The 27,674-nt window shown below is 40.0% G+C and overlaps 3 protein-coding genes across 3 annotated transcripts in view; 2 read left to right on the plus strand and 1 right to left on the minus strand.

Annotated features, from left to right (window-relative positions):
• The window catches only part of LOC108664335, a 35,821-nt gene extending 30,035 nt beyond the window's left edge, over window positions 1-5,786 (plus strand). Inside the window, exon 4 of the mRNA XM_018150911.2 lies at window positions 1,960-5,786. Within this exon, the coding sequence (XP_018006400.1) occupies window positions 1,960-3,934 (1,975 nt within the window). The 3' untranslated portion in view covers window positions 3,935-5,786. The remainder of the gene's footprint in view (window positions 1-1,959) is intronic.
• A 2,612-nt stretch (window positions 5,787-8,398) lies between these two features.
• On the plus strand, window positions 8,399-13,219 carry LOC108664334. The gene is made up of 2 exons (XM_018150910.2): window positions 8,399-8,776; window positions 9,531-13,219. Exons 1-2 carry the CDS (start codon window positions 8,480-8,482, stop codon window positions 12,453-12,455), a joined length of 3,222 nt encoding a protein of 1,073 aa, XP_018006399.1. The 5' UTR covers window positions 8,399-8,479; the 3' UTR covers window positions 12,456-13,219.
• LOC108664333 (focadhesin-like) lies at window positions 12,856-26,229 on the minus strand. The gene is made up of 12 exons (XM_018150909.2): window positions 25,898-26,229; window positions 24,510-24,572; window positions 23,952-24,376; window positions 23,569-23,749; window positions 22,167-22,301; window positions 20,649-20,796; window positions 20,139-20,318; window positions 19,385-19,611; window positions 18,499-18,639; window positions 17,699-17,928; window positions 16,869-17,172; window positions 12,856-15,430 (listed from the first exon to the last, which is right to left on the minus strand). Exons 1-12 carry the CDS (start codon window positions 25,955-25,957, stop codon window positions 13,688-13,690), a joined length of 3,837 nt encoding a protein of 1,278 aa, XP_018006398.1. The 5' UTR covers window positions 25,958-26,229; the 3' UTR covers window positions 12,856-13,687.
• Between the last annotated feature and the right edge of the window lie 1,445 nt (window positions 26,230-27,674).

Below are 27,674 nucleotides of genomic sequence, written 5' to 3' on the forward strand. Positions count from 1 at the left end.
CCTTGATGTTACAAAATTAATTACAGGTGAAAAAAGATTGATGGGGCTAATGCGGAATGATGACCATGCGAAAAACATTGCAAGCCAACAGATAATTTGTTAAGATAAGAGATCACAGCTGCACCGTAAATCATACGCATTGTGAAAAAAGATTTCATGGAAATTTATTTATATTAAAAAATGCAATTGCTGTGTATAAAATATCACTACAGAATTTCGTGGTAATTTGTTGTGAAAGAATACCGCGCCGCGCTGCCGGCTGTTCGAAGCCTAGTTTCTAGGCACACCGCCACTTATAGAACTACTTTAGCCTATATAGAGAAGCCTAATAGTTTGTTGGATGTGATATGTAGTTGTGAGGTGACCATATTTGACTGACCAGCGCCTTATTTGCGATCAACACCGAGATTCAGTCCCACAATTTCCAGCGATCGCGCTACAGGGTTCCTCGCAGCAGGAGACGCAGGCTACCCGCCTTGTGATGTGGTCCTTGTGAGAGCACAAACCACGAGTATATATTTTGTATCATCACGTCCATCTTACATTTCGCTGAACTATGTAAAAGAAAAGTTTGCATCAAAATCTTTTATTAGTGCAATTATTTATCACACTTTTAAGCTGGAACATTTCCCAGCAACTCCCAAGATCTTCCGTTGCGTTGAGTAAACCGGTGTTCTGAGCACCGGCTCGGACCGACCAGCCTTTACGATATCAGAAAAACTGAGATGAAGGACGGCGATACAGGCGAGCCAAATTGGGCGTAGTCTCTGTTGCAGTGCCCACAATGAACTAATTAGGCAGCGATTCCTAATCTGACGTCTGTTGGAACCGACATCCTTCGGTCAACTCTAAGCTCTTGAGTGTCTTTGCTCGGATACGTGTCAATATTTGTCCAACTGCGCGCATCGATCGACTTCAATTTAAGAAATCGATGCTGTACGTAAATTGGCCTCCCGTACGCAATTTTTTAAATTGATCGATAAATTATGAGAAACAAATGTGTGGCATTTTGGTTTAAAGATAAGATCGAGTCGAGAGTAGATTTGAATAATAGAATTCAAGGAATATATTAAACGGAACAAATTATACAACGAATAAATTAAAAGGAATAAATTATATAACGTGATACTCAAGGTTCTCAGAACCGTATGAGATTCATGCCACATACTCCCGAGCCATAGCATTACAAATTTCCTAAATTAGTTCACAACAATTGTTGGGGCCACCGCCTCATTCGTTGCCTTGCCGCAATAACCATACAGTATCATAGTTTTTAGTGTGCGTTAGTGTATCACATTTCCTTCATGACACCTAAAAACTGTCCTTAACGTCCATCGGACACAGCTCAGCTTACACTCCTAACACGGCGTCCAATACTCACATTGATTATAAAGAAAAACTTAAAGAATCATAGACACGACTCTTATGGCATTATTGGCCGAGCTAGACCGCCATTTGTGGGCCATAGAAGAGGTACGTGTGCTCGATAGCCTAACCTATTTGGAAGCCTGGCTCTTGTGAAGAAAATTGGTACAATTTATGGGAGTGCCATATATGTGAGCTATGATCTCTCTATATGTACATGACCATTCACAGCTGCGGCCTTTGAAGAGAGGCCTGTAAACACATTGCCTCCTGGGCTTTCTCAATGGGATTATTTTATAGGTATCAATTTGTGTGTATTAAAATAATGTGATGCTAGCCAATATTTTCATTGTTCTTCATGCTTTTACTTCCAATATAAAAAGTTTTACATATCCAGTCACATTTTCATTTACTGACAGATCTCAATGCAGGCTTCATTGTCAGAAGACTAAAGATGTCTTGATGCGTCCACACTTTTCAAACATAATCATTTAAAAATTTATATAAAATACCCGAGAAATTAATACGAGGGATTAAAATTCATTTCGACGTTTACAATAACGATTAACGCTAATTTATTTTATTATTCTGCAGAGGGCGACGGAGGCCGCGTCTCTTCAAGTTGAAGTTCCATCACCAAGCTTTGCCTCCCGAGTACCTCGATCACTACGAAGCCAGTTTACGTCAGGAGCACAAACTTCCCCCACCACCTCCGCCTCCACCAATAACCTCATCAGTTTCCACGGATTTAGCAGCAGCCAAAACAGCTTCGACGCCAACGTCTCGCAATAAAGGAAAGGGAAGTCGGGGAGGGTCGAAGACTCCTCGACCGATAACGATTCACGAAGCTGGACATGGGGCTACGGAAGCGCTCTTGAGAGAGCTCCTCTTGAACCGACCACATCTCCAGCAAGCAGCTCTACACCAAGCAGCCTTAGCAAGAGCACAGTCTGTACCATCCATTATGATGGCTTCCAGGCATGGACTTCGAGCCACTTTGGGAAGCTCTACGCCAAGTCCTGTTCCGAGTATTTCAGAAGAAGACTCAAATAACACTCATAACAGGTCTCTTGACGGGACACAGAAAAGAGATGGCAGAAGGAGCAGGCACAGCGATGGTTTATCTCTCGGACAAAGCCTCATGCGAGATGCTTCGCCGAGACTACATGTGGCCGGAGATATTAGTACATCATTGGGTAGTCAATACGCGGCCATGGATCAGGAGAGCATGGCAAGAAGTAGAAGTTACACATCGCTTCTTCGTGCAGCTCTTGCAGACCAAAACGAGCCTCTGAATCTCTGTGTTAGAGATTCAACGCTGAAACTTGACGGGGAAGCTTGCATTGGGAGTCATCGAGTGAAAGAAGAGCCAATAGGCACTTATAATGATATTCTGAGGCCGCCATCAGCAAGTATTCGCTCCCCCGAAACTTCAGCTAGGAGGTCTAATGAATCCCGGACTCCTATGTCACCCCCGCTAGAATACGGACCTTGGGCAGCCCCTTTGGGTCATCATCCGCATTGGATGCACGACTACAGATTGAAAACCGAAGATGGCTTAAGCTCTGGTCAATCGACGCCTTCTTTGTGTTCTCAATCATCTCATTTACCACCAATTTCTCCTCCCGTTTGGCCGCATTTTTCACCACCACCGGTTGGTTCACCTCATCCTCACTCACCCAGTCCAATTCACATGACTCCTCCTCACCGAAACGTTCATTCCCTTCTGAAAGAATCTTTGCATCTGAGACTGGAGGAAGCTGCTCGCGAACGACTGACTCCGAGCGAAGGATACATGCCATCTCCTGATAGGATGTCAACTGATACTCCAACCCCTATCCATCTTCCTCAATCTACCAGAGCCCCATCGAGAAGTGGTGTTCGGAAAAAGAGATCGTCTATGCATATGCCATCACTTGATCCAAATACTGAGGTTAGCATCTGTAAATTTAAATTCACTGGTGGGCCAAATCCCATGTTGGAAGAAAAAAAAATGGTCAGCGTTGATTCAGCGGGAACAATGCGATATTTCAACGGAGGTGAGCGCGGCATTTCGAGAGACCATCGGACAACAGCATCTCAATTACGATTATCAGGCAAGTTTTTAGGTCATATATCCAAAAATGAAAAAGATAACAAGAAGATAAGGTTGGAGTCGCATGAGCTAGCACCTGAGTCATTGGTGAGTCAGTCCAGCTCAAGCCTCGCTGCAAGTCACAGCTCACTGGAGCCAGCTGTGGACAGCCGGCACCAACTAAATCAGGTCGAAGATTCACCAAAAAGGAAACGACGTTCCAAAAAGGCATCGGTTCGGGAGCGTTTCGAGCAAACTTTACGGGAGCGTGGGCTTCTCATTCAAACCCAGCAAGTAGAGTCGGCTGAAGGAGCTACCTATTGTAAATTTCGGCAATTAAGAAAAATTACTCGGTACTTATTCCGAAGTTGGAAAGATTATTTGCCGGGTCAATTACCTGAGGAAGGAGCGTTGCCTGCTGATCAGAGGTACACTCCACCGACTGCCGGAGAAGTCCAGGAGCAAGATCCTCGTTATGCGCCGACGCCACGATAGGCTGTTGCCTTGATGCGGATGAAAACGAAGACAAAATTCACAGTCGCTCCGATTCTGCACTATGGTTTAAAATATATTTGTGATTTATAAGATTTAATTGAATGAAAATTTGTTGTTTCTATAAATATTAGTTCAATATTCACGGCAAAAGCGGGATATGATGAGAGAACCGAATACCAATATTCAATAAACGACTTTTAGATAAACCTGACTGTATTAGTCTATGTCGATACTCGGGCAACAAACGTGGGGACGTTGCAGAATGGCTTACTTAAAAGTGCTGGTTTTCATTTCGACAAAACTGGCAGCTTGATGCACTGAAGTACAGTACAACATTTCATAATTAAACGCGTAGCTTGCTTCGGTTATTTTATATCTTTTCTTACTTTCTCTTACGTTTTGATCTCATGCTTTGAAGAGGAAATGCAAATTATTTGTCAATGTTGGGTACACTTAAATTAATATCAGTCTAGTTATAGCTCATCTTATTTTAACGTCACTTCAATGCAAGAAAAACGTCTTCAGCTTGCAAACATTTTTAATATGAGAGCTAGTATTCGAACTCAATTCACTTCTATGATAGACATAACATAATATTAAATTCCCGTGACTCACAATTGACTCTGAAATATAAAACGTTAATTGCTCTAAACTAAAATAAATCTTTCGCGTGTCTGTGAGAAGACTTATTGTGTCTGTAGGGGAGACTGTAAAGTACTAGCGATCGTAAAAGGGACATTACCCTCACTCAACAAGCTTTAGATTTAATTATAGTTTGATCATTAATGAATAATGCAGTGCTAAAGGTAATCATTATGTAAATGTAGGATATGATGTAAAACTTGAAATACTCTATATTCATGGTATGTATAAAAAGGATATCTGCATGTCTCGTCTATAGATTTGTAACCAAACTAAAACTTCCTTGTAACTTATTAACTACTCCTTAATAACTAATTATTAATTTATTGTTGCAATTTATTGTTTAGAAAACGTCGCAAAGTAAGAATATTTTTTGAATAATCCATTTAAAATTGAAAGTACTTGTATACACTGAGAAGTAACATTGGTTTTACGATGAAGCACAACTTCTTGGCGAGTTTGTCTACCACTTTGGTCGCAACCCTTACAAAGTTTAGAGTCGCCCCAGCTTCTGGTACTCCAAATCAGAAGCTGACGCGTCTGTAAATTTTCACTGGGAATGAGCAAAATCTCTACCACATCTTAGCTTATTCGTTAAGAGTAGGATACGAGGGCATTGCTAATCGAAAAGTTTATAATTAAAACTTTCTGCGACTTTATGAATCTTTCAATAGAAGCTAACAAATATCTCGCTATTGATCTGAATTATAACCAGTTCAAAGGAGAGTACATGGAGGAAAATGAGAGTTTCCATTTATGCACAATTTTTAGTATGTTATATTCGTGATCTTCGCTGAATTGCAGTTAAAGCGTCGTCAGCACCCAATGAGTAATCTCCAAAGTGAAATAAGCAAAACTTTATTTTCATGAATAATCCAATACCCAAAAGCTCTTACAACGATCGCAAATTAAAATATATTGTTAAACTTTGGTCATACTAATTTAAAATAAATGGTAATGAGGGGGTGGGTGGATGCCCAATATGGTTCGGAATCTTGCCTCCAGTTCTGAGCGGAATAATTCGATAGAGAAAAAATTGCTGATAGTTTCTAATGTTTTCCTATAAATGCAGATATTTTGAATGTGGGACGGTTTTGGCACGCAACCCTGGTTGTTGATTACATGGTTGATTTAGTACATCCATGATTATTTCACTCTGACGCTAATTTGTGAAGAAAGAAAAAATAAAAATAAACGAAGTTAATATCGATTTCTGAGTGGTTTTGTTCACCTACATGCCAATAGGATATAAATAAAAAAATTTTATTAGCAAATAAATTCGAAATAACATATCTTCAGTTGATATTCCAAGTCCCATCGAAACGGGATTTTCATTGATGCTTCGAAAGCAGTAGAGAAAGGATGGGTAAATTCTCCAAAATTTCTCATATAATACTGCGTACACAAGTTGTATGAATTTAGACGTCTTCACCGCTGATTTTTCACCGCTGAATATCCTCAAAAATCAAATAAATAATCTTAAAAACTGGCGTAGACTCGACTTTACACACAATTTCAATTTATTAAAATTGTTATCTCTTTACCGTAGCTGGATGTTCACAACTTGCGTTGTAGCGGCCCGACTTTCTGACTGTCGTTCGCGCTCTTCTTCTTTCATTCCGACGCATTACTCGAAGCTGAAATTGAACATGAGCCTGGGTTGGCTCACTCTCGATTGAGTCGCCCGCCTGGATGGGCGTGACAGGACGCAGAAATTGGCCGGTTGTCTGGCAAGTAAATACCTTGGATTTACCTTGGACGATGTCAACCATTTATTTGAAACCAAGTTCTTATATTTTGGTTACTTCTTTCGTCGGTCATGGACGGGTGCGGCTGCAGGCCAGCGGAGCTAGAGGACCAGTCTCGAACACGGTACGGACGGACCCAGACGAATTTAGTGTTCTTTAATGTTCAACTTCACATTTTAGGTCTGATAGCTACGTAGTACGATTGTGTACGATTACTGATGTACTTATCGTGAATTCGCTTGTTCATTTATATATGTCTTTAAATAATGCACGTGCATTTCATTCTTAAGACTTTTTTACAAATAGAACTTTTGATGGCAGTGTTAATTTAGTTACCTTACTTTCTCACTATGCCGTTGGGGGAGCGCAGTCGTGCACCACCAATTTTGTGCACCAATAAGCCCTGAATCGAACGCTTTGGATCTCTCCGGACATCCACCAATGTTATCACGAGTCAGAGTGTTATCACGGGCCAGAATGTTATCACGGGCCAGAATGTTATCACGGGCCAGAATGTTATGACGTGTCAGAATGTTATCAAGAGTCTGAATGTTATCACGAGTCAGAATGTTATCACGAGTCAGAATGTTATCACGGACCGGAATGTCACCACGGACCGGAATGTTATCACGAGTCAGAATGTTATCACGAGTCTGAATGTTATCACGGGCCAGAATGTTATCACGAGTCAGAATGTTATCACGAGTCAGAATGTTATCACGAGTCAGAATGTTATCACGAGTCAGAATGTTATCACGAGTCAGAATGCTATCACGGGTCAGAATGTTATCAGAATGCTATCATAAGTCAAAATGTTAAAGAAGTTACTACAGAATGTTACGCTAACTTGTTGGACATCGCAGGCGATACTTTGGTTGGTTTTAAGAACGGGTGCAAATATGTAAGCCTTGCATGTATGTAAGATGTTAATCATCTACCGCCGGACATGAGTAACCGGAGCAACATTATCACAAGCCTACTTCCCAAAAAGGATACGTTCTAGTGAGCGCAAAATGACTTGCACTGATGGTTGCCGCCACGTACGACAACTTTAAAATGTTATCCGTTTCGTATAGACGTCCTCAGGTTGATACACTCAATAGTTTACGTATAGTTTCATTTGAAATTTATTTTCGCGGAGAGTGACATACGGCGGTAAGGGGTTAATGGTGGCCCAGGCTGACCAGGGCAGGGTGGCCCAGTGCTTACAGTTGAAAATATTACCAGGATTGAAGCAGAGAGTTGTGGTTGGATCACAGCTACTTGTTCTGGTAAGAATCGATGAGGAGGCTAGGCGGTTAAGCACAGCAAAATTGTGCATTGAGTTGTGTGTTCAAGACCCGCAACAAGCTGTAAATAATCTGCGATGTTAAGAATCGGCGACAAGTCAAGCGGCTTAATGAACGCAGACACCAATATATTATACATAATAAAGTATGAAACGCCATAATCCTAATGTTAATGTCTTCAGAAATTGTTAAATATCGGCTTTATTCTCGAGTTGTACTTGAATGTGTGGCAGAAATAGGTCTTAATTCCTCGTTCGTGTAGACTTGCAGATCCGACGGCGATTAAAAAAAATTAACCCCGGACTGGCAAACAAGTTATTGTAAACAACAGGTATACATAAAACCTTGGTTGAATTAATATTGTATTAATTCAACAATGCATAGAACAGTCTACACAAAAATTTCAAATCGTCAATAAGAAAAAACCAGCATGAGACGAAACGAAAAAAAAATAAAAAGAAGAAACATCACGAACAAATGATGAAGATGAACACACATACCAAAAGAAGAAAATAAACACAAGCTAGGCCTACAGGCCCCAAATTTAATATTCGAAACGCCGCGCGTACAATCATAATAGAAGTCCCTTGGATAACTCACATTTGAATTTTCAAATCTTCCGAGTCTGATTTACCGATTGAGAAAAAATAATAAGAAAACTTCTAATGAGAAATACTCTATGATCATCAAGAGAACGCATTAAAAGAACTTCTGCCCAACTATTCCAATATTCGCATGCTTTCCGTTAAACCACAATTTGCGGACATTCAGCCTAGCATTGGGAATCCTAATTTATTGGGTAAGAGAAGTTCGGGTAAAGACGTAATGTTACAGATTACATTTTGAAGAATTCATATCAGGAAACAATGAGAGGAACAACTGATATCATGCGTAAGAAGAATCTTTATCCTCCTAGAAATGGCAATTTATCTCTGGACTTTGATCAAAAAAATGTCCCTCTGAAATCATCTAATACAAATTTCACAAATAAAAGCAATCACTCCCGCGTTAGTCTAGGCGAAAAGTGCAGCAACTGTCATCGAACTTTCCGAGACTCTGAGCATTTAACAAAACATAAAAGAGGAGCTCTTTGCCGACGACTTGTGCAAAAAGTTGCGCGACAAAACCGAAAACTTGCAAACAAACTCACTCTGAAATCCAAGGTAAGATATTTGAATTTGATTGATGGCTTAATTTTAGTTTCTTTCTTGCTGGAAGTCCTAAACTAAAGCCAACTTGCTAAGCGTCATGTTAAACACGCTTCCCATAATCCCATGGTTTATATATTTATTTAATATTATTATGACAACATAATTTTTTTTAAGAAATAAATTATAGTTTAGGTTAATTAGGGTAAACGCGGTATATTCCGACATCGTAGGTAATTCCGTCACTTCTCTAGTTTTTCCTTTATATTAAGCTTTGTTTTAGTTCCATGCGTTCATTGCTGTCTCTTATACTGATCTNCTTTTTTTTCAGGGAATTTTTAAAGCTAGTAGATGTATGATTTCTTAACTTCCTTTATGCTACAGAGATTATCTCTGAGAGATATGAAAAATTTAAAATCTATGCTCGCTTTTTTCGTTTTGTAATTTTTTAATTAGTTTCACTGCTATAACATTTTTATGCCATGACAGAGGACTGTCCTGATTTAACATGCCAGTCTCTTATTACCATGTTTGACGGTATATGAAGGCATTTGCACCATTTTCCATTGCCAAAATTAAACAAATAAATAAGTGCACATATATGTATATAACTTGAATGCAATAAAATTGGCATACCAGACAATTCTGAAACTAATATTTTGCTCACTTTAGCAGCAAATATTCAATCTGGCCAAGGAATACATAGTGTATTCCACACAGCATAGTCAAAAGTTTATAGATTTTCCTAATATTTCATTGTTTACCACAGAATGTCTCGCTGCCTTCAAATTCTGTTGGACCTCGGAAGAAATCACGGGTCAGCCGACCAGCATCTATGACTCACAAGCCTTACCAATGCAGCGTCTGCGGTGCACGCTTCTGTGATAAAGTAAACGTTGAGTTGCATTGTGAGAGACATCACAATGCCAACAGTCAACTATGGGTTGAAGTGACACGAGGCCAAGATATTCGAAGTGTCAGTGACCTAACTAACAACCTTCAAAACAACTCATTAGTTTCTCCTAATGAAGCCACCATTGATGCTTCTGCATCTCGCACTTATGTAATGGCCACTTCAACTGCCAGCGTAGATGGTGCAAGTAGTTCTGCTCTTAATTATGTGTCAAGCCGGTTAATGCCTTTGGAAAGAATCAAGTGCCCTGAGTGTAATACATTTTTTCATTCAGAATTGCAGCTTCATGAGCATAAAAAAGTGAGTCATCAAAGTTTGTTAAATAACTGCATTGAGTCTTCCTCTCACATGCTCTTTCATCAAACTAGTCACGCTCCTGTGCTCAATCGTGGCATTACTCCTTTAAATAATCCCAACCCTAATTGCCAGCAGTATCTTGGTCCTAATGTTGGTACCATTGACACAAACGTATCAAATTTATCCTTGAACCAGCCTCTGCTGCCTACTGGCTACATCTTTCCTGCTCCTGCATACTACAGCCACGATCCAAACTCGTCCATGCAACAGAACATCGTGCATCCTCATCTATCATATATGCAGCCTCAGCACCCGGTTCATCCTCACTTGATTCAACACCAGACGGAAATGCAGCAACAAAACACTCAACAAGATCAAACTCCCCAGCACAATGACCAAATCCATGCTGAATCAAATAATCATTTGCAACACCAGCCTTCGCATCTCCTGTCCCAGGACTTGCTTCTGAGTTCTTTGCAGCAACCGAACCAGCCTCAGCCTACTCTGCAACCATCGCTTCCTCATCATAGTGCTCAACATGGGGGCCACTTGGCCCATGCTTCCACAATTGCACCCCAGTACTCGTCTTCAATTATACTCGACTTGCCTACAAGCAACCTGCCATCCAGTGGATCGTCCTCTGAACTTCCATCCTTGATGCATAATAACATAACCGGTGTCCAGTCGGGAATGAATATATCAGTTGTAGCAAGTTCTGCCTCTCATTCTGTACCTTCCAGTTTATCAGGTAATAACAATTGCATAAATGCTTCCTCCGTTCCTTCTGTTGCTTGTTCCTCTACTGGTTTCGTTTCATCTCCATGTTCATTGTCTACTAGTTCTAATCGCGTCGTGCCAACTCCTAAAACTCTTGATAAATCTGACTCGAATGTTATTACTAAGTGGAATATGTGTAGTGAGTGCGGCGTGAAGTTCATAGACCTCATGAACCTAGAACTTCACGTCGAAAAGAAACACCCCCTCCTTTCAATACTGGGTTCGGTTGATTTCAAAGACGGAACAATATGTTACAAAACTGGCACTTCTATTGCGAAAAGTTTGTCACGCAATACTGCGGTCCCCTCAAAGTCTGTTATGAAAGATCTTAAGATACCTCAGTGTCACTCCTGCTGTCTATGTAATCACTCTACCACTTCCCTCTCGCCCATGGTTGAGCACATGATGTCAGTCCATGGCCTGTCTGGGAAAGCAATGGTCGATTCAATAAGTAGTGAAGAAGGTGCATCAGATTACTGCCCTGCTGTATCCCGAAACTCTGTCACTAAAAGAGAAGTCAGTCGTTCTTGTGATGCCATTTCTACGATGACCACGTGCAAGCCTACTCGGCCACCGGCGCATCAGGAGGCTGGCAAGACACTGGATCCATCACGACCGCTCGGTGAGGACAGCTGCTTATCGTGTCTAACTAATTTCAATTCCGCCGCGGAACTCATAAGGCATAGGATAAAAGACAAAGTGCATATTTGTGGCGTATGTTGCTATGTGACGTGCAGTCGTAAAGTTTTAACGGCTCACATGCGGAGTGACCATGACTTGGATGATTCGTCTGGGTCATTCTCTGCCGTTTTAAGCGATTTGAAGAAGCAGCTTAGCTGCTGGCGCTGCAAAAACGCTTTCCAGAAAACCAGCGAATTTATCAACCATCTAAAAATTCATGGAAGTTTATCTGGTCGGTGCGAGAAGTGTGGAAAGCAAGATAATAACATTGCCAATATCTTGATTCACATGACTACTCTGCATCCAGATTTCATGAACCGCTTGGCCATCACGGTCACTTCTAATGGCGTACCTTCCACCTGCTCGTACCTGCAAACCTTAACTGGTGATTTACTGGATGCTTCGTGCTTGGAGTCTCGCGGTAAGACAGATACGAGTGGTGAATGCTCTACTGGTGACAAGCGTAGGAACAAAAGTAAGAAACGAATTTCATTTATCGATGAAGTTAATACTTCCTGTGGCAGCGGCAAAAATAAAAGTTCTGCGAAGGCCGACGATGACCGACGTACGTATGCGTGCAGTCAATGTTTAATATGCTTCTATGGAACATCAAGTCTCGAGATCCATCTGAAAGAACACGAAGACTTGGGATCTTCAGGCCATCTACCTACGTTGGCTAACATAAAGCGCTCACCATCTGAAGAACGGCTGACTTCGTCGTTGATATGCCCCCCGGATGCACAAAAGGCTGGGATCGTTGACCGCTCAAAAGTAAATACTGGCAAATCGAAAGCAAACTTGAAGGTGAAATCAGGTGATGGCAAAAAAATAGGACTCAGTTCGTTGCCATCGACAAGTGGGTTTAAGTGCGAAGAATGCGGCCTCACTAAAGACTCCAGCGAGGTGATGGTCAGTCACATTCAGAAGGTGCATATGTCGGGCAACCTGATTCACATGGTCGCTGAAAAGAAAGGTGCTACCAAAGAATATCCTATTTATATTGTTACCCCAATTTCAGCCAATTGAATCACTTCCCTTTGCCAGGTAACAACAGTACAGTTTATTTTAATGCTCCACATAAGACTGCGTTTCAGATGCTGCAATTTAGTCGAAGTCAATTATCATTCGAGTTTTTCCTACAGAATTCAGTAAAAATACACGTTTCATAATTGGTGAAAATGTGGCTCAAGAATGTGCACAATGTTTTTAAACACGCTTTAATTTTCATTATCTTGTTGCCGTGTCCACTATCGCTTATTAATTTCATAGCATTCCCATTATGCCTAGCCTTTAATCTTTCTTTGCAAAGGATATTAAAAAAAATATCTAAATCTAGGTTAAGAATTCGTTCTCGTTTTTTTGCACCCTTATGCTCCGCTCTCCAACACCAATAGCAAGCAATGTTTAGGTTAGTAAAATAACTAGATATTTTTTCCACTCTCAAGCCTTTTCAAACATTCCGTTTGATTTGTATTCATTCATGTTAGTTAAGGTACACAAATAGATAATGCGATATCTTGTATAGAATACTCGTCACACCAATGGACACTCGTAACAAGGCTCTGAAATGCGGTAATAAATAATAATGTTCATTGAAGTAATTATGTTCTAAATGAAATACAACGACGTTGATCAAGATTTAGAAAACCTTAATACCTCGAAGCCAATTGAGTACTTCGCCTTTCTCATACGTGCAATACTGTTAGCGTGAATTCCTTTAAGGACATTTTTTCAAGGGTCTGTGACGCTACACTTGTTTGCTACTTAGCACGAGATTAAATTTGTTTACACAAGTTGATTTTTTATATCCTTCCGCGCTTATTTGACAGCGGATTTCGTTCAATGCGATCTAAACATTAAACATTATTGCGTTTACCCTGATAAGACGCCTACGAAGATTTAACTTATTTTTCTCAAATAATTCGATAACGGTTATTTCGCCGAAGCACAAATATTTACGTGTTTGAGGATAGAGTCAAGATACATAATGCAGTAGTAAGAAAATTTAGAATGACTAGTTCACAATATCGAGAGCGTACACTTGAACTTACCATAATAGTACAATATTACAATATTCATTCGTCTACTTCGGCAGAACATGCGGTAAGCTGATGAAGAATCTTGCCAACGAATTACGCGATTACGTATAATTTGTTACTAAAGGCAAACTAACACGGGTTACAAGAGTTGATAAATCATAGCAGAAATAATGAGCTGACGTATTTAGTTACGTATAGTAGCATTTTTGTTGAACTTGTTCACGAGCTGACCTCTACACAGAGGGTGACTACTTTATTCCACATCTGCTGGCTGAGAGCAGAGCAGATATTGGCAATTACGAGCGTCGAGTCAACGAGTTCTTTCTTAGCTGCGAGAAACTGCTTCAAGTAATGATAAGAGGATACGAGAAAATTGAGCAGCTGAGGTAATGTTTGGTCCCAGTGACTTCTCTCGTTCAGAGACACGATTGAAGAGACCAACAGCTGATGGCGTAAGGCAGGTTCGTCAATGATCTTATCGATGCCGCAATGGATATAATTACCAGACCACACAATAAGAGATATGATGATGAGGTCGGAGTAGAATAATATCCTTTGATTGTGTTCGTGGTTGGCGACCAGGTTGTCAGGGACTTTTTTCTTCGTTTGCTCTAAAAGCTGTCCTAACAGCTGCAGAAACCATGACGAACTTTCTTGGTCAGAATAACGCAGTGTGAGGGCTCGAGCGATCTCTTTGAGCAATGCCGAGCGATCACCAGGTAAACTGGCAGCACAGTCTACGATATCGTTGAGCCACTGCAGTGCCATCTCCTCTTGATCCTTCACGGCGACATGGCAGCGCAGCACCGCCGCCCGGTAGAGGCGCTCATCTGTCACTTCCCACCACAGGGACGGTGAGGTCAGGCGCTCGATGTGCTTGGAAGGCAGGTCTGCCACGCACGCTTTGTAGCTATTGTACAACGCTGAGTTCGTGGGGTCTATTTTATCGTTCAGATTTTCAATTGCGTTGCCAAGGGCATTGCGGTTTGTGTCGTGTATGAATTCAGATGTGAGAACTGGGCGTACGGCGTCCAGCAAAAGATTGAGCTGATGTTCGTCACCGATGTATCTGTTGAGAGTGAAAGTAATGAATGGCTGAAGAGTCGACGGTGGGATGCCGCGGCCAAGATAATCCATGAGGCCAAAGAGTTTAATTTCATCTTTCTGGGTCAAGCCATTTGATGCAGATGGGACCAAATATTTGGAAATGAGTGTAGAAGCACTTGCTGATTTGTTGCACTGTTTGGCCAATATACCAAAAACGCTGTGGCGAATTTGTTCATCCCAGTCAACTTTTGCGTGTTTCTGGCACCATTCGTTCACTGCCTCCTGGACTGCGGACAACAATATCCAATCAAGTGCAGGGTAGGGCCTATTTAGAGGCTGTCCCAAAGCCTTCAAGAAAATGAGCAACGTATTCAGCAACTTCTCTCCCTCATCTTTAGTCCCACAAGCAGCTAAATCTTTGGGTATCGATCGTAGGAAGGCAACAGTAGCTTTCAGAGTGGAATATTCTTTCATGAAGTCGTAACAGAGCGGTTCATGCTGACCACCACTGCCTTTAAGTCCTCTCCTCTTAGCTTCCTGAATGGCTGTCAGGTACATTCCTTTGAAAAGACCGGCAACCTCGCGCCTTATTAACGACTGCACAAAAGACTCCAAGTAAGGCATGTGCGACACTTTGGCCCCTCTGACCAGGCTTATCCATGCCTCGCCAGGAACGTAGGTCAGAACGTCTTCTGGTCTACGTGCAGCTTCAAACGGCGTGGCTGCCAGACTGTCTGGCAGCTTAATGCCGTGACGGGCGTGTGCAGGGAGCATCTTCAGGACGAAGCTTGCCATGTTGAACTCCTCGAGCGCCAAGTATGCTTCACGCACCACAGTCTTGTTCTGGTGAGATGTCCACGACCACAAGATGTTCAGAGTGTTGGTGCAAAACGCGGTGAATTCGTCGCTCTTTACCTGTTGGTAGCAATCGTGTGAAAAATGATAAAAAAATGTAATGAAAAATAAAACAGGGTGAAACTATTATAATAAAAGGAACACAGTAAGCTGGTAAAATCTAAATCCTGTGAACATTCATAGTAATAACCTAGAAGCTATTTTATAACCACAAGCATACATGATACTGCTCGTTTGAATAATTTCTAAATAGAATAAAATTTCAATGGACTCCTCGTTGTTATTTGAATTTGAACAGCAATCTCCTTAGTGTACGAGGAGAAATTCTTTCAATGATTCAGTAGCTCACAGAGTGAGGATGCGAGGATAAAACAGAGCCATGCCAATTAATATGTTGGAGCAGATGTTGTTGCTGCAGATGCAATTAATATGTTGCTGCAGATGCAATTAATATGTTGCTGCAGATGCAATTAATATGTTGCTGCAGATGCAATTAATATGTTGCTGCAGATGCAATTAATTTGTTGGTGCAGCTGCATGTGTAAGATACTACGGACGAAATATTCCCCAACTAAAGCTAAGCAAGCTGGTGCTGATCAAATAATACTCGGTAGTTTTCAATCGCAAACCTACAACTTATTAGTCATCACACGGCCCCTTGAACTTGAGAGTTACCACTTTGTGGCCATCACTGAAGCGAGAAATAAATACTTAAGCAGACGGTTTAAACTGCTGGCTATGCCCTGTTGATAGCTAAAATCTGAAAACCGAAAGGAAATTGTAACAAACAATATAAAATATTCGTGATATTGACATTACCCATGAAGGATAGCACGTATGGCAGGTAAGTGTTGAACACCGCATTGGCATAAAAACGCACTTGGCAGTGAGGTCAAAGGTAGAAATTGTTGCATTTTTCAGAACGTTTTTTTCTTTTTCTACTTTATTGTCAAGTTGTCACAAATTTCTACAAAAACTTCTATACTTAAGTCTTAATGTGTTCCTTCAATAGTCCACTTTCTCAAATAGCTTATACGAACAAACCTTCAACACAATCGTACGAGATCAGGGCAAAAATTTTTCTTCAATGCCAATGTCTACAAGCCATAAATTTTAAAGTGTCATTCATTATTATTCTGTGTATTCAGAGGTTGATAATTGTATTCATGTGGAATATAATATATACGTATATATTCCACATATATGTGAAATATATATAACAAAAAATTAAAACTTTCCTTGTATTCAGAGGCTTATCATTACAAGGAAATGACATCACTCTTTGATTTTTTAGGTTGAAAACCACATGGCAATGACGGTACAACTGATCATTAAGTAGTGTTCAGAAGTGAAACGCAATAGAGGAATAGCTACCCACTTATTTTTACGGTTAAAAGACAGGCAAAAATTAAACCAACCAGCTTTCTCTGGTTGGGCCGCAAATGGCAACCTAACCTGACAGTAAAATGTTGCGGGGCATTCAAGAAGCATAACGAACCTGCAGTTTAGCGGCGAGAGACAACATTCTGCAGAGCGCTGCGATGACCTCAGGGCGCTTGTCTTTGGAGAGCTGGGGAGCCAGCACGCGCCACGTGGTGCGCAAGTCTATCACGCCGCCTCGTATGAGCTCAGTGATGCCGTCCAGAGTGAAGCAACACACGCACGTTGAAACGAGGAGGCTGTGGCTGGGGTCGCTCGAGTTGCTGCTGATGCCGCTGCTGTACACGACGCTCGACTTGCTGCTGTTATCGTTGAGAATGTTTGATAACATAGGGAGGAGTTCTTCGCCGTGTTGGGAAGGACTGCAATGAAGAAAAAATATAACTCAGTACTCACTGAAGTGAGTGACAGAGAGCGCATTTTCTCGTCGACGAAAACTTTAGGTCACGGACAGACGGACGGACAGACAGACAGACAGACGGACGGACGGACATGGCGAGCACAGTAGTGCATTTTTTCCATAAATGAGAAAATGCGCTAAAAATGGAATAAAGTTCAGAATCAGGTTACCTAACATTCATGTTTCTGAGGAATATTAGAGTATATTAATATTTTTCGCCTATTTTTAGAACGTAGTTATGTGAGCCATTTATAATCTAAAAATAAAGTTCATGATTACGCCAGAATACAAATAGTATCCTATATTTTATATGCAACATGTTTATATTACATAGGTGCCCACATCCAGTAATCTTTACTTATTTTAGCTGTGACGCTGACGCCTGCAGTGCTGACCTGGTGAACTAACATGACGCACAAATTTCCACCTTATTGTAACACGAGTTAGGGTACACTAAACTTTAGTATTCAATACACGCCAACACTCACGTATCTTTGCATATTTGTGCCATGACGAAGGCGCGGGCAACGCAGAGGTCTCCGTCCCACTTGCCACCCTGCTTGGCCTTCTGCTCGGCGTCCGCAATAAGTTTGAGAAGATGAGCGTAGACGCGCGGCTCGACGCGCCACAAGTCGTAGGTAACCCGCAGGATCACGGGGCGCAAGGGTGCGCTCAACCACAGCGAGAACAGCGTCTTGAGGATCAGGGACACACACATCTGCAAGCATCGGTACATCGTAAATGCCATGCAAATAAATAGAATGAATGTCACGTTCATTAAATGATAATTAGGTGCAATTAATTGACACGAACTTAAGTCAACAAGCACAAATACTTGATGATTCTACAGTCAGTGATATGAAAATTTAGGGAAATCATAAAATTTAGATAATTTTGTTAGAACGAGGTAGCTCAATGCAATCTAATATGAATGTACTTCAGAAAGGCACACACATCTGCAAGATCTTTTGTAACAGACAATGAAAGAACTACGTTTACAAAGGAGGTGTGATATATCTAATGGATGCCATTCCATGAGCGAAACTGAGCAACTGCTCGGCTCACTAGACGCATTTTAGTGGAGGCCAGTGAAGACATGAGCTGCAGCAGGGTGAGGACACTACATGCGTTGTTGGAGGCCAGGGAGGGCATAGAATGGAGCAGGGTGAGGACACTACATGCCTTGTTGGAGGCCAAAGAGGGCATAGAATGGAGCAGGGTGAGGACTACATGCCTTGTTGGAGGCCAGGGAGGGCATGAGCTGCAGCAGGGTGAGGACACTACATGCCTTGTTGGAGGCCAGAGAGGGCATAAGGTGCAGCAGAGTGAGGCGGGTGTCGGGATCTCGGTCCCTGGCAAGCCTGTACAGCAGCTGCGGGAAGAGCTCGAGTTCACCGCTTCGGGTGCTCACCACTTCGCGCTCAAGAGCCTGGAGAACAGCCAAAACAACATGGAGGGTTGTTTCTAGCAGTACAAATTAATTTCAAAATTGATTTCCATCTATGCAATTGGTTACTAATTTTTGTATTTGACTTTTTGAAATTTGTTCAAATTTTCATTAAATAGAAAATTCAAATTTATACGAATTACACTTTGTGCAACAAATAAAAATATTAAAGAAGTAATGGGACTAAAATTCCTTGATTGCTTAGATCGCTTATTAACAAGAAATACAAAAACAAAGAGTATGGCGCAGAAATTCATCATATCCTTATAAAGGAAAACGTTTTGCAGTCCAGCTCTGTCGTCATTTCAACAATCCTAGCAAACAAAAACTATAAGTAAATAATATAAAATTTACAGAAAAAATGAAAAATAATAAATTTAATTTAAATTTAATTGTCTTTTATTTTGTCTACTTCTGAGTAGACAAAATAACAGACAAATCAACCCCAAAAAACGCAGCAACAAATTATATATTTTTTGTCTTTTGATAAAACCATAAATTATAAAACCATATTTTCAAAAGATCTTGTAGCCACTCTTACAAACTTAAGTGCTGAAGCATTTCAAGCCATGAAAGATTGATTCCACTTCAGTGATCCATGTCTACCGCCCTACCTAAAAATGACTTATCAACATTCACGAGTAAGTTTCAGCGAGCTCAACTTTCTCTACACTTTACAGGACACTGGGAAATATTACGCTAATAATGACATAAAAACAAAGCTTACCCGAGCTGCCTCAACAACGGCTCGTGGAGGGCTGCCTTGGTACAGGAACACCGCGGTCACCATGAGACGATGGACTGTGTTGAGTTTGGTGGGCGGTTGAGCTAGAGTTTTCAACCACCTATCAGACAACTCGGGGTCAACCACAAGTTGGTTGCACACCTCCACCATCGTCACAAGCGAAGGTAGACTCGGAAAAATTCGCACTACTTGAGACCAATATGGGTTACCTGGGAACGATACTGGTATGAGTGATACATATCTTTATATTTTCCACTGGCCAACACATGAAAATGAAAAGAAGTGGCCTTTTAATAAGATTTTAAGGTATAATATATTCTGCTAGCAGAAGTAAAAAAATTTAAGGGGCTTTGTGACCAATATGAAAACATTAGTATTTTGTGCTCAGTTGTAAAAAAAACAAACACTTACTTTCTTCTGATTTGACGGACTAATCTCAGTAACGAAATTATATACGGAATGAGCACTAAAATATAAAGGGAATCAACATGTTGCCTCAAAATATTTGAAAAATACATAGAAACCATCAAACCAATGAAAAATAAAGTGGCCAGCAAGCCATTTTAAGATCAATCCAGAGTGTAATGCGGCTTCCGTTTTAACACCCATCAAAATCAATTCACCAGTGATGTTGAGATCGCTCGTAGTGACTTGTTTGTGCTGCACTAAAGCTGCCAGTGCAGACGCAGCAGAAGTCAGTGCTGGCACTGTGCTGCACCCATCAAAATCAATTCACCTGTGATGTTGAGATCGCTCGGAGTAACTTGTTTGTGCTGCACTAAAGCTGCCAGTGCAGACGCAGCAGAAGTCAGTGCTGGCACTGTGCTGCAAGGCGCTGACAGGATCTGTAGCACAGACGACAGCAGAGTGCAGCACACCAGAGGGTTGCTGCAGCTGCTGCTCACCAGCTGTCCGCCTGTCACGTGAACAAACTTGCTCTGAGACAACTTGACTTGCAGGGCAAGTATTCATTAAAAATAATGGCATATAATTTTGTTCCGCGATAGCAGCATTAAATTTTCAGAATGTTTAGCCATGTATATATATCATTTATAAAAGTAAACTACAAGCATTAGTGGAGTGCGAGATAGAAAAATTGGTTGTAACTATTAGATCACATTTGTGATAAATATCTAATTGATTGATAACTCTTCACACGGAGAAAGATCTCGTGTCAATTTGGTACAATATTTTTATTAGCTTGAATGATAGGCTAACATAAAGCAAAAGATATGAAGGCACTAACAACATTTGAGAAGAGTAACGAGGTTGGCGGTGGTGACGCGAGGCAGAGCCAGAGCCAGGGCGCCCACAGAAACGTCGCAGCCTCCCTCTATGCGTGGCACTATGGCTACAATGTGGCGCATCAACGTACGAGTCGACAGGCCTCCTTCCTGCTCAGCACAGAAATATAATATTCACATCAAACTAATGGTTACACTATGATTCTACTGAGGATCGAAATCAGACAGTGCCAAATTAACAGAAAATGAAATGAATGCAATTTCGTTATGGGTCTTTACAGTAAGACTGAGATTTTGGAATCCCCAACCTGTAATCAAGATTTATGGGGAAATGTAGCCTGCCATTCAATGAGTACTACAGTTTTTATTTAAAGGTTTACTTTTGTGATCATTCAATTCTGAAAAACAATCGATGGTGAAGACTCGCTTCAAGATGAATACAGAATAAAGATTAGAAGAAATAGTATAAAAAATATAACTCAGTACTCACTGCATTGAGTGACAGAGAGCGCATTTTCTCGTCGACGAAAACGCGAAGTCACGGACGGACGGACGGACGGACAGACAGACGGACGGACAGACGGGCATGGTGAGCACAATAGTGAATTTTTTCCATAAATGAGGAAATGTGCTAAAAACAGTACAATAAAATGACAGATCAGGATTTAGAAGACCTCTCAGTTTCACACAAAGAGCATTGACATCTCAAATAGGTACATAGTTTTTTTTTACTCACCGCAACTTCGGCAACACCCTCAAAATTTTATCAACAACTCAAAACTTGAGCAATCCCATCAGTATGAAGTAAAGATGACAACGCTGTCTGAACTAATATATGCAGAGCAGGAAGATGCCAGGACATCCCACCAAGTAAGATATGACGAACATGAGGTTCTCGTTAATTAAACATTTAAATGTATTGGTTTCCCACACAACACAGTAACTAAGATTAGGAGCTGCCCTATGCCCATAGGATCGACTAATTGTTCAGCAAAAGCTATGTAAATAAAGTGAGATGAGCCAGCTCAGCAAGAAGAGAAACATGGGTTAGGACGCAAGTTTCAGACAAGGAGACTTAAGAAAATGTGAGACATAGGCAGATTCAAGACCAAAAGACAGCAGCAAATATTGGACAGTCCTGAGGAATGTGCTGGAAAGAGGAGGCAGCTACAGAAATTGTTTTATAATCTCGCTCCAGAGTAAAATTCAACAACCAAGTCTGGTCAAGCAATACCTAAAATAAATTAAAAAGAAAAAATCTATCCACCGATTGAAATCAAATATCTACAAGAATTCTATGGTCTATAAGAATTTGAAAATATAATAACATTCATATGAATGGCAATGAATAATAGATGTGGTGATGAAAGTAAAATATGATAATATCTGCTACAACATTTTTTGGACGATCAGTCTTTTGGATACCATTCATGTAGATTAGTTAGCTCACTGTAGCTGGTCCTAAGGTGCAGATAAGTAGCTCACCGTAGCTGGTCCTAAGGTGCAGATAAGTAGCTCACCGTAGCTGGTCCTAAGGTGCAGATAAGTGCAGGCAGTATGCAGTGCTGGAGAGCATCGTTGTGGCTGTCAAGAGCTATACTTGCAATGGTGCAGAGGACTGACATCTTAGCTTCCAACTGAGCAGAACTACAACTCTGCAAGGCAATCGTACATGTAAACATCAATAATTATGATTGTAAAATAGAGATAGAAGACTTAGTTCGTGAATAAGCAATCAATTGCTGTGGATTAAAAAGTACCGATAACAATAATATTAAATGAAGTTTCCGACACAAATTTTCAGAGAAAAAATATGAAAACAAAGAAAATGCCAAGCAACTCACCATTTATATATTTTATTAAATTTTAAATAAGCAGAACTACAACTCTGCAAGGCAACCGTACATGTAAACATCAATAATTATGATTATAAAATAAAGGGAGAAGACTTTGTTTGTGAATAGACAATCAATTGTACTGAATTGAAAAGAACTAATAATATTGAGAAATTAATAGTTTCCAACACAAATTTTCAGAGAAAAAATATGAAAACAAAGAAAATGCCAAGCAATTCACCATTTATATATCTTATTAAATTTACTTGGCATTTCATTTGTTGTTAAATTCTTTAATTTGAAATCTAAGCACACAAATTATAAGAATTAATCAACATAGAACAAAAGTATACAGAATAACACAACTATGATATTTTCCAGGATATTCATCAAGAATCATAAGATTTACAGAAGGAGAATAAAATTGGCAAACGCTATTCCTGCTCAAATTGAAAGTTAATAATACGCAGTTGGCCCAGCAGAAATGCCACTCAACTTAGCAGTCTAGATAAATGTGAGAGTTAGTGTTCTTGTTAATTTGTTTGATTGAGGCTTGACACTCTAAATACTTAGAGGCTATTGAAGTGTAAATCCACTATACACCTGGCGGATTATTAACTGGACAGAAATTTAAGAAGGGGGATTATGGGCCCTTGTAAACAAGGATGGGAAAGTTTATTCAAAAATTGCAATTTGAATTTATTTGAATATGATTTTTTTGAAAACAAGCATTTACATTTTACAATGGAAGTTAAATAGGAGATCATTGCAGAATGTAGGTTAGAAACAGTTTTTTGCTTAATGAGAATGCATTGTATTTATAATTATAAACAACTTTTGAAATATGAGATGCCATTATGATCCAAGTTGAATGAATTTATAATAGATGCCTGACAAGTATGTCAAAACCTTTTCAATGTTACAAAACAAAAATGAAAACCAAAAACTTTTGATAATATTTTTGATACTATTTTTCAAAAACTTTTGATAATATTTTTGATACTAGCTCATGTAGATTATGTAGATTGGAAATATAAAACTCTAAAACATGGGTTTATTGAATAGAACCAGCAGGCTGGAGGCTAACCCGGGTAAGTTGAGCAGCTGTAAGCAGAGCAGACACAATGTCCGAGTTTCTGGTGCTCCTAAATGCTTCACGCAGCAGCTGCAACAAGGGTGACAGCAGCAGGGCACAACTGCTTGTCTCAATCAGACATGAGCTGTACAGAAGCAATGGCTGCACCATTGACACACTGATATCTTGTACTCTGCCCAGATTAATAAATATGTTCATATTACATTAATTATTTTCAGCATAGGGTGTTGCAAATTATTCTTGATAAAAAATTCTCAAGTCAGATGCCCTCTATGCAGATTAGCATCTTAGCCTTTTAGGAAGTGTTATGGTACCTTATTTGTTTACATTATCAGGTTATATAATATATACAATCATTTGAATGACAATCTCACCTTTTGTCTGGATGGTTCAGTAAATATGAGCACTCTTCCAGCACTAAGGGTGCCAAATCAATTTTCTTTCGCACAAGTGTGACAAATGGACTCACTGGTCCACTTGGAGGACCAGAAAAGGGATTTGTAAGACAACCTGAGGCTTCAGGTTCAATTTTTTCAGAAGCTGAAGTTGTTATCAAATCATTTGTGTCTTTCCTCTTCCTCCAATCTTTTTCACTCATAATAAGCATTACTTGAGAGATTGCTTGTACGATAGGGGCTGGTACCTTTGCTGAGAGCACATCAGCAAGTAGATTAGAGAGCAGCTTGATGGGGGTGATGATGTCATTGTTCAAAAGAGCCAAAAGCCCAGATAATGCAGCACCAACTTCACCAGCCTCACCTCTCCGAACTGACAGGTACAGTGCTGCAATTTCAGGAGTCTGTAGGAGTAAAATACATATCAGCTGTAGTATTTACCAACCAGGAACAAAAACTGAACTACATTTTTAATTAATAGCAATGTAGATTAATAGTTATATATGCATATAAATTTGTTGAAAATTTGGATCTTACTTGATCAGATTTGTTTCCATCTTTTTTCGTTGATAGTATCTTGGAGTAGAGAGCCCCAGCAGCCTGAAAATGTAAAAATACTTGTAAAATTTGCTCTCAATATCAACTTAATAAGCCAGAAGACAATAGCCTAGCCTTGGTCAGGGGAAGGTGTGAAAAATATCTAGGTACTTTCTGTGCTATGGTTAGAGCCCTGAGTGGAAGAAATAGAATAATAGGTTAATTGAGTATTAGGCTAATATATATATTCAAATTCTGTTGCATCCTTTTTTTTTAAATAGAAAAATTGCTACTAATTCTGCAGAATACCGGTACCTAAAATATTAATTTAAACATAATTTAACTTCATCACTCAATGCAAAGTATGACACAAAATACTGGATCTTGCCACCAAAAATGGCATGTCTACATCTGCATGCTTTAAAGAACAAGAAAATGTCAATCAAATGTTAACAGCTGTCAATCAAATGTCAACTGCGTTAAGCCATCAACTTTAATGTAATGTATTACTTACACAGTAAAAGCTGTACTGGTATGTACTACAGTACTAGATGTATATATATACCAGAATTTACCAAAGCTAAATATCATAATCAGAAAAATGTACCCAAACTTTCTAAATTAGAAAAACTAAAGTGCATCTCAGTATAATTAATTAATTCAATGGAAAGACATAGATATTTCTCCTAAATATACTGCCGTAAGCTAGATCCCAATTCCATCATAATTATGAAAATTGGTATGTCTATCAGCCTGTCAGGAAAATAAAATTTCCATTTTGGCTTATAGCCTAATCTGCAATATTGCATAGGATTTTGCAAAAAACTATAAGTAAAATCTATTTTTCTTAGGCATTTTTAAAAAGTTGCAGCAATTATGTGCAGTTTTTTATTTTTTATGAAATAAATTAGGGATAGACCAAAAAATTGAATGAATTTTACCATCATTAGGTTAAATCAGAAAAATTGCAGTATACTACCAACCAAATGCTGTTAAAATAAATGTAAATTTGGCAGTTTTTAGTATGAAACTCTTTCAAAATTTCTCTGAGCCAACATTTTTTCATTTACATTATCATAGGTAGTTACAATTTAATTTAACGAGCAGAAATTTCCTAAAATTATAGATAAAAATGATTGTTTCACAGGTGATTTTTAATTATGATGGTTAAGCTTGACTGTTTTTCTTATTTGTCACTGACTCAGTGTTAAAACAGGGAAAAGGCAGCCATCACCCATCAGTAGCATACTAGCATTGATAAATTATGTTGCAGCCTGCAAGTTTTTAATTTTTTTAAATTTGCTAAGGAACAAAAACTTGATTACTTGATCAGTTTTGACTGTTTTGTCTCTAGTTTTATTAAATTACCGGTACTTTTGTTTACTTACTTGAGTTTGGATGAAAATATTGGCTGTCAATATCTTCTGATCATACTCATCCATATTCATTTCTTTTATAGCCTAATCAATTTAATCAAAGAACCACAAATCACAAATGATCAATTTGTAGTTTACCATAGGCTCTAACTTTTAAGCACTGTAAACCTAAAGCACCTGCAAGGCTGCAGTCAGACTCAGACATCAGTGCAGTGCATTAGAACCTATCTCCACAAGCACAATTTGACTTATCCAGGCATTGCAACATTGATTTAGACTTTAAGGTAGGCCGGTAGCCTCGGCGGTAGGGCCCATATGGCATACGGGTAAGTAAACCTTTAGTCCTTGACTCAACAGTTGACAGCTCTGACTGAATACATGATGAAGAGGGCAAACGATTTTTTTTAATTTGATGGCTTCAGGCATGCAGGTAGCACACCTCCCAGTCAGCCAGTCTGACTTCTGAGCACAACTGAGATTTTGGTCACTCCACTTGTTGGTCTCACTTTTGTATTTATTTTCTTGTAGCACTTCCAGTCTTCCAGCAGCAGCAGCAGCAAGCGGTGGGTACCGGTACTGCCCGTACTGGTGGTGGCGGGTTATAGGTGCAGAGATGACCTCACTTCAGGCCAGCTGTTGCACCTGGACATGGCAGACGTTGATGAAGTTTTCTAGATTGTTTTCTTCACTTCACTTAATTTCTTCTGGTTCTTGTACAACATCCATGTCCACCATTGACATGATTCTTCTTGCGTTTTGTTGATCTCCTTCTGTTCTTCAGTTTCATAGGGTCTCCAGCCACTTTGTACTTATGAGATATGTGCCAACTGCTTTCATGATGTGGTGTTGTCTCCATTTTGGATAGTCGCCTCCACCAACTTGCACCAAGCAGTGTGCGAACTGTCAGGGTCTGTATCCCCATGCTCAGCAGGGTCTGTCTCAGTTGTTGGCATGCAATGGTATATTGGCTGCATTCAAGCAGGTAGTGTTTGATAGTTTCTTCAACACTGCAAGCAGCACACAATGACACAATGGTGAAGGAGACATGGAGAATCGGTGTAGAATGTAGATATGTACCCACGCATACGTGTCCCATTCGCAGGCATGCCAGACTGCCAGTAAAACCAAGATGCGTCAAGATTGTGTGTGTAGCCATGGGACAATGCCACAAACACTGAAATGACAGGCAATGATTGTTCTAACATATTCTTTTGTCAAATTGAATTCAGTGCAATTAGAATGCACGCCACGGGCTGGTCCTTTCTTACCCCATGAAGGCTGTGATCCTGTCTTACCCCATTTGACTATATATCCTGGATAGTGAGGATACCAGCATCATCATATTGTTTTGTTTAAATCTTTGTTTAAATCTTGGGTAAATGAGGAAATTAAAAATGAACTGATTCTAAAAAGTCTCTGGTTTGTCACTATGCTTCCCAGACCCAGAGTCTGCCACACTCAACACTCTGTTGCCAATCAGCCTGTCATCTGGCAATGGGCCTCTTATGGAGTCGGTGACTCGGTGTGCATGATCTGTGCATTCAACTGGATGTAGGGAGCTGTGGTGTGTGGTCCAGATTGTGTCCTAACTTGGCTGCACAATCCGCCAACTCATTTCCTCGTATCCCACTGCCCAGCATCCATGGTCAGGAAGATGTGCCAGGTGCGCGGGAATTTATTTTGTCATTTTAACAACCTGCGCGGTGCGCCGTACTATGCTGGTAAAAAAATGTGCCGTACTTTAGAAAGCTAAAATAGTTCTACTATTTTAGTCGACAATATACGCAAG

Source organism: Hyalella azteca, unplaced genomic scaffold (genome assembly GCF_000764305.2).
Source record: "Hyalella azteca isolate HAZT.00-mixed unplaced genomic scaffold, Hazt_2.0.2 contig16633, whole genome shotgun sequence".
In the NCBI taxonomy this organism is placed as follows: Eukaryota; Metazoa; Arthropoda; class Malacostraca; order Amphipoda; family Hyalellidae; genus Hyalella; species Hyalella azteca.

Bases quoted from the DNA above. Each gene is read 5' to 3' on its own strand.
- LOC108664333 (XM_018150909.2), bottom strand. From the start codon at position 25,957: ATGAATATGGATGAGTATGATCAGAAGATATTGACAGCCAATATTTTC. The intron at 17,929-18,498 runs GCATGTAGTGTC...CGATGCTTGCAG, and splicing joins CCTCTCTGGCCTCCAACAAG to ATGTGTGTGTCCCTGATCCT. The intron at 17,173-17,698 runs GTGAGTGTTGGC...TCTTCATTGCAG, and splicing joins GCACAAATATGCAAAGATAC to TCCTTCCCAACACGGCGAAG.
- LOC108664334 (XM_018150910.2), top strand. From the start codon at position 8,480: ATGAGAGGAACAACTGATATCATGCGTAAGAAGAATCTTTATCCTCCT. The intron at 8,777-9,530 runs GTAAGATATTTG...TGTTTACCACAG, and splicing joins AACTCACTCTGAAATCCAAG to AATGTCTCGCTGCCTTCAAA.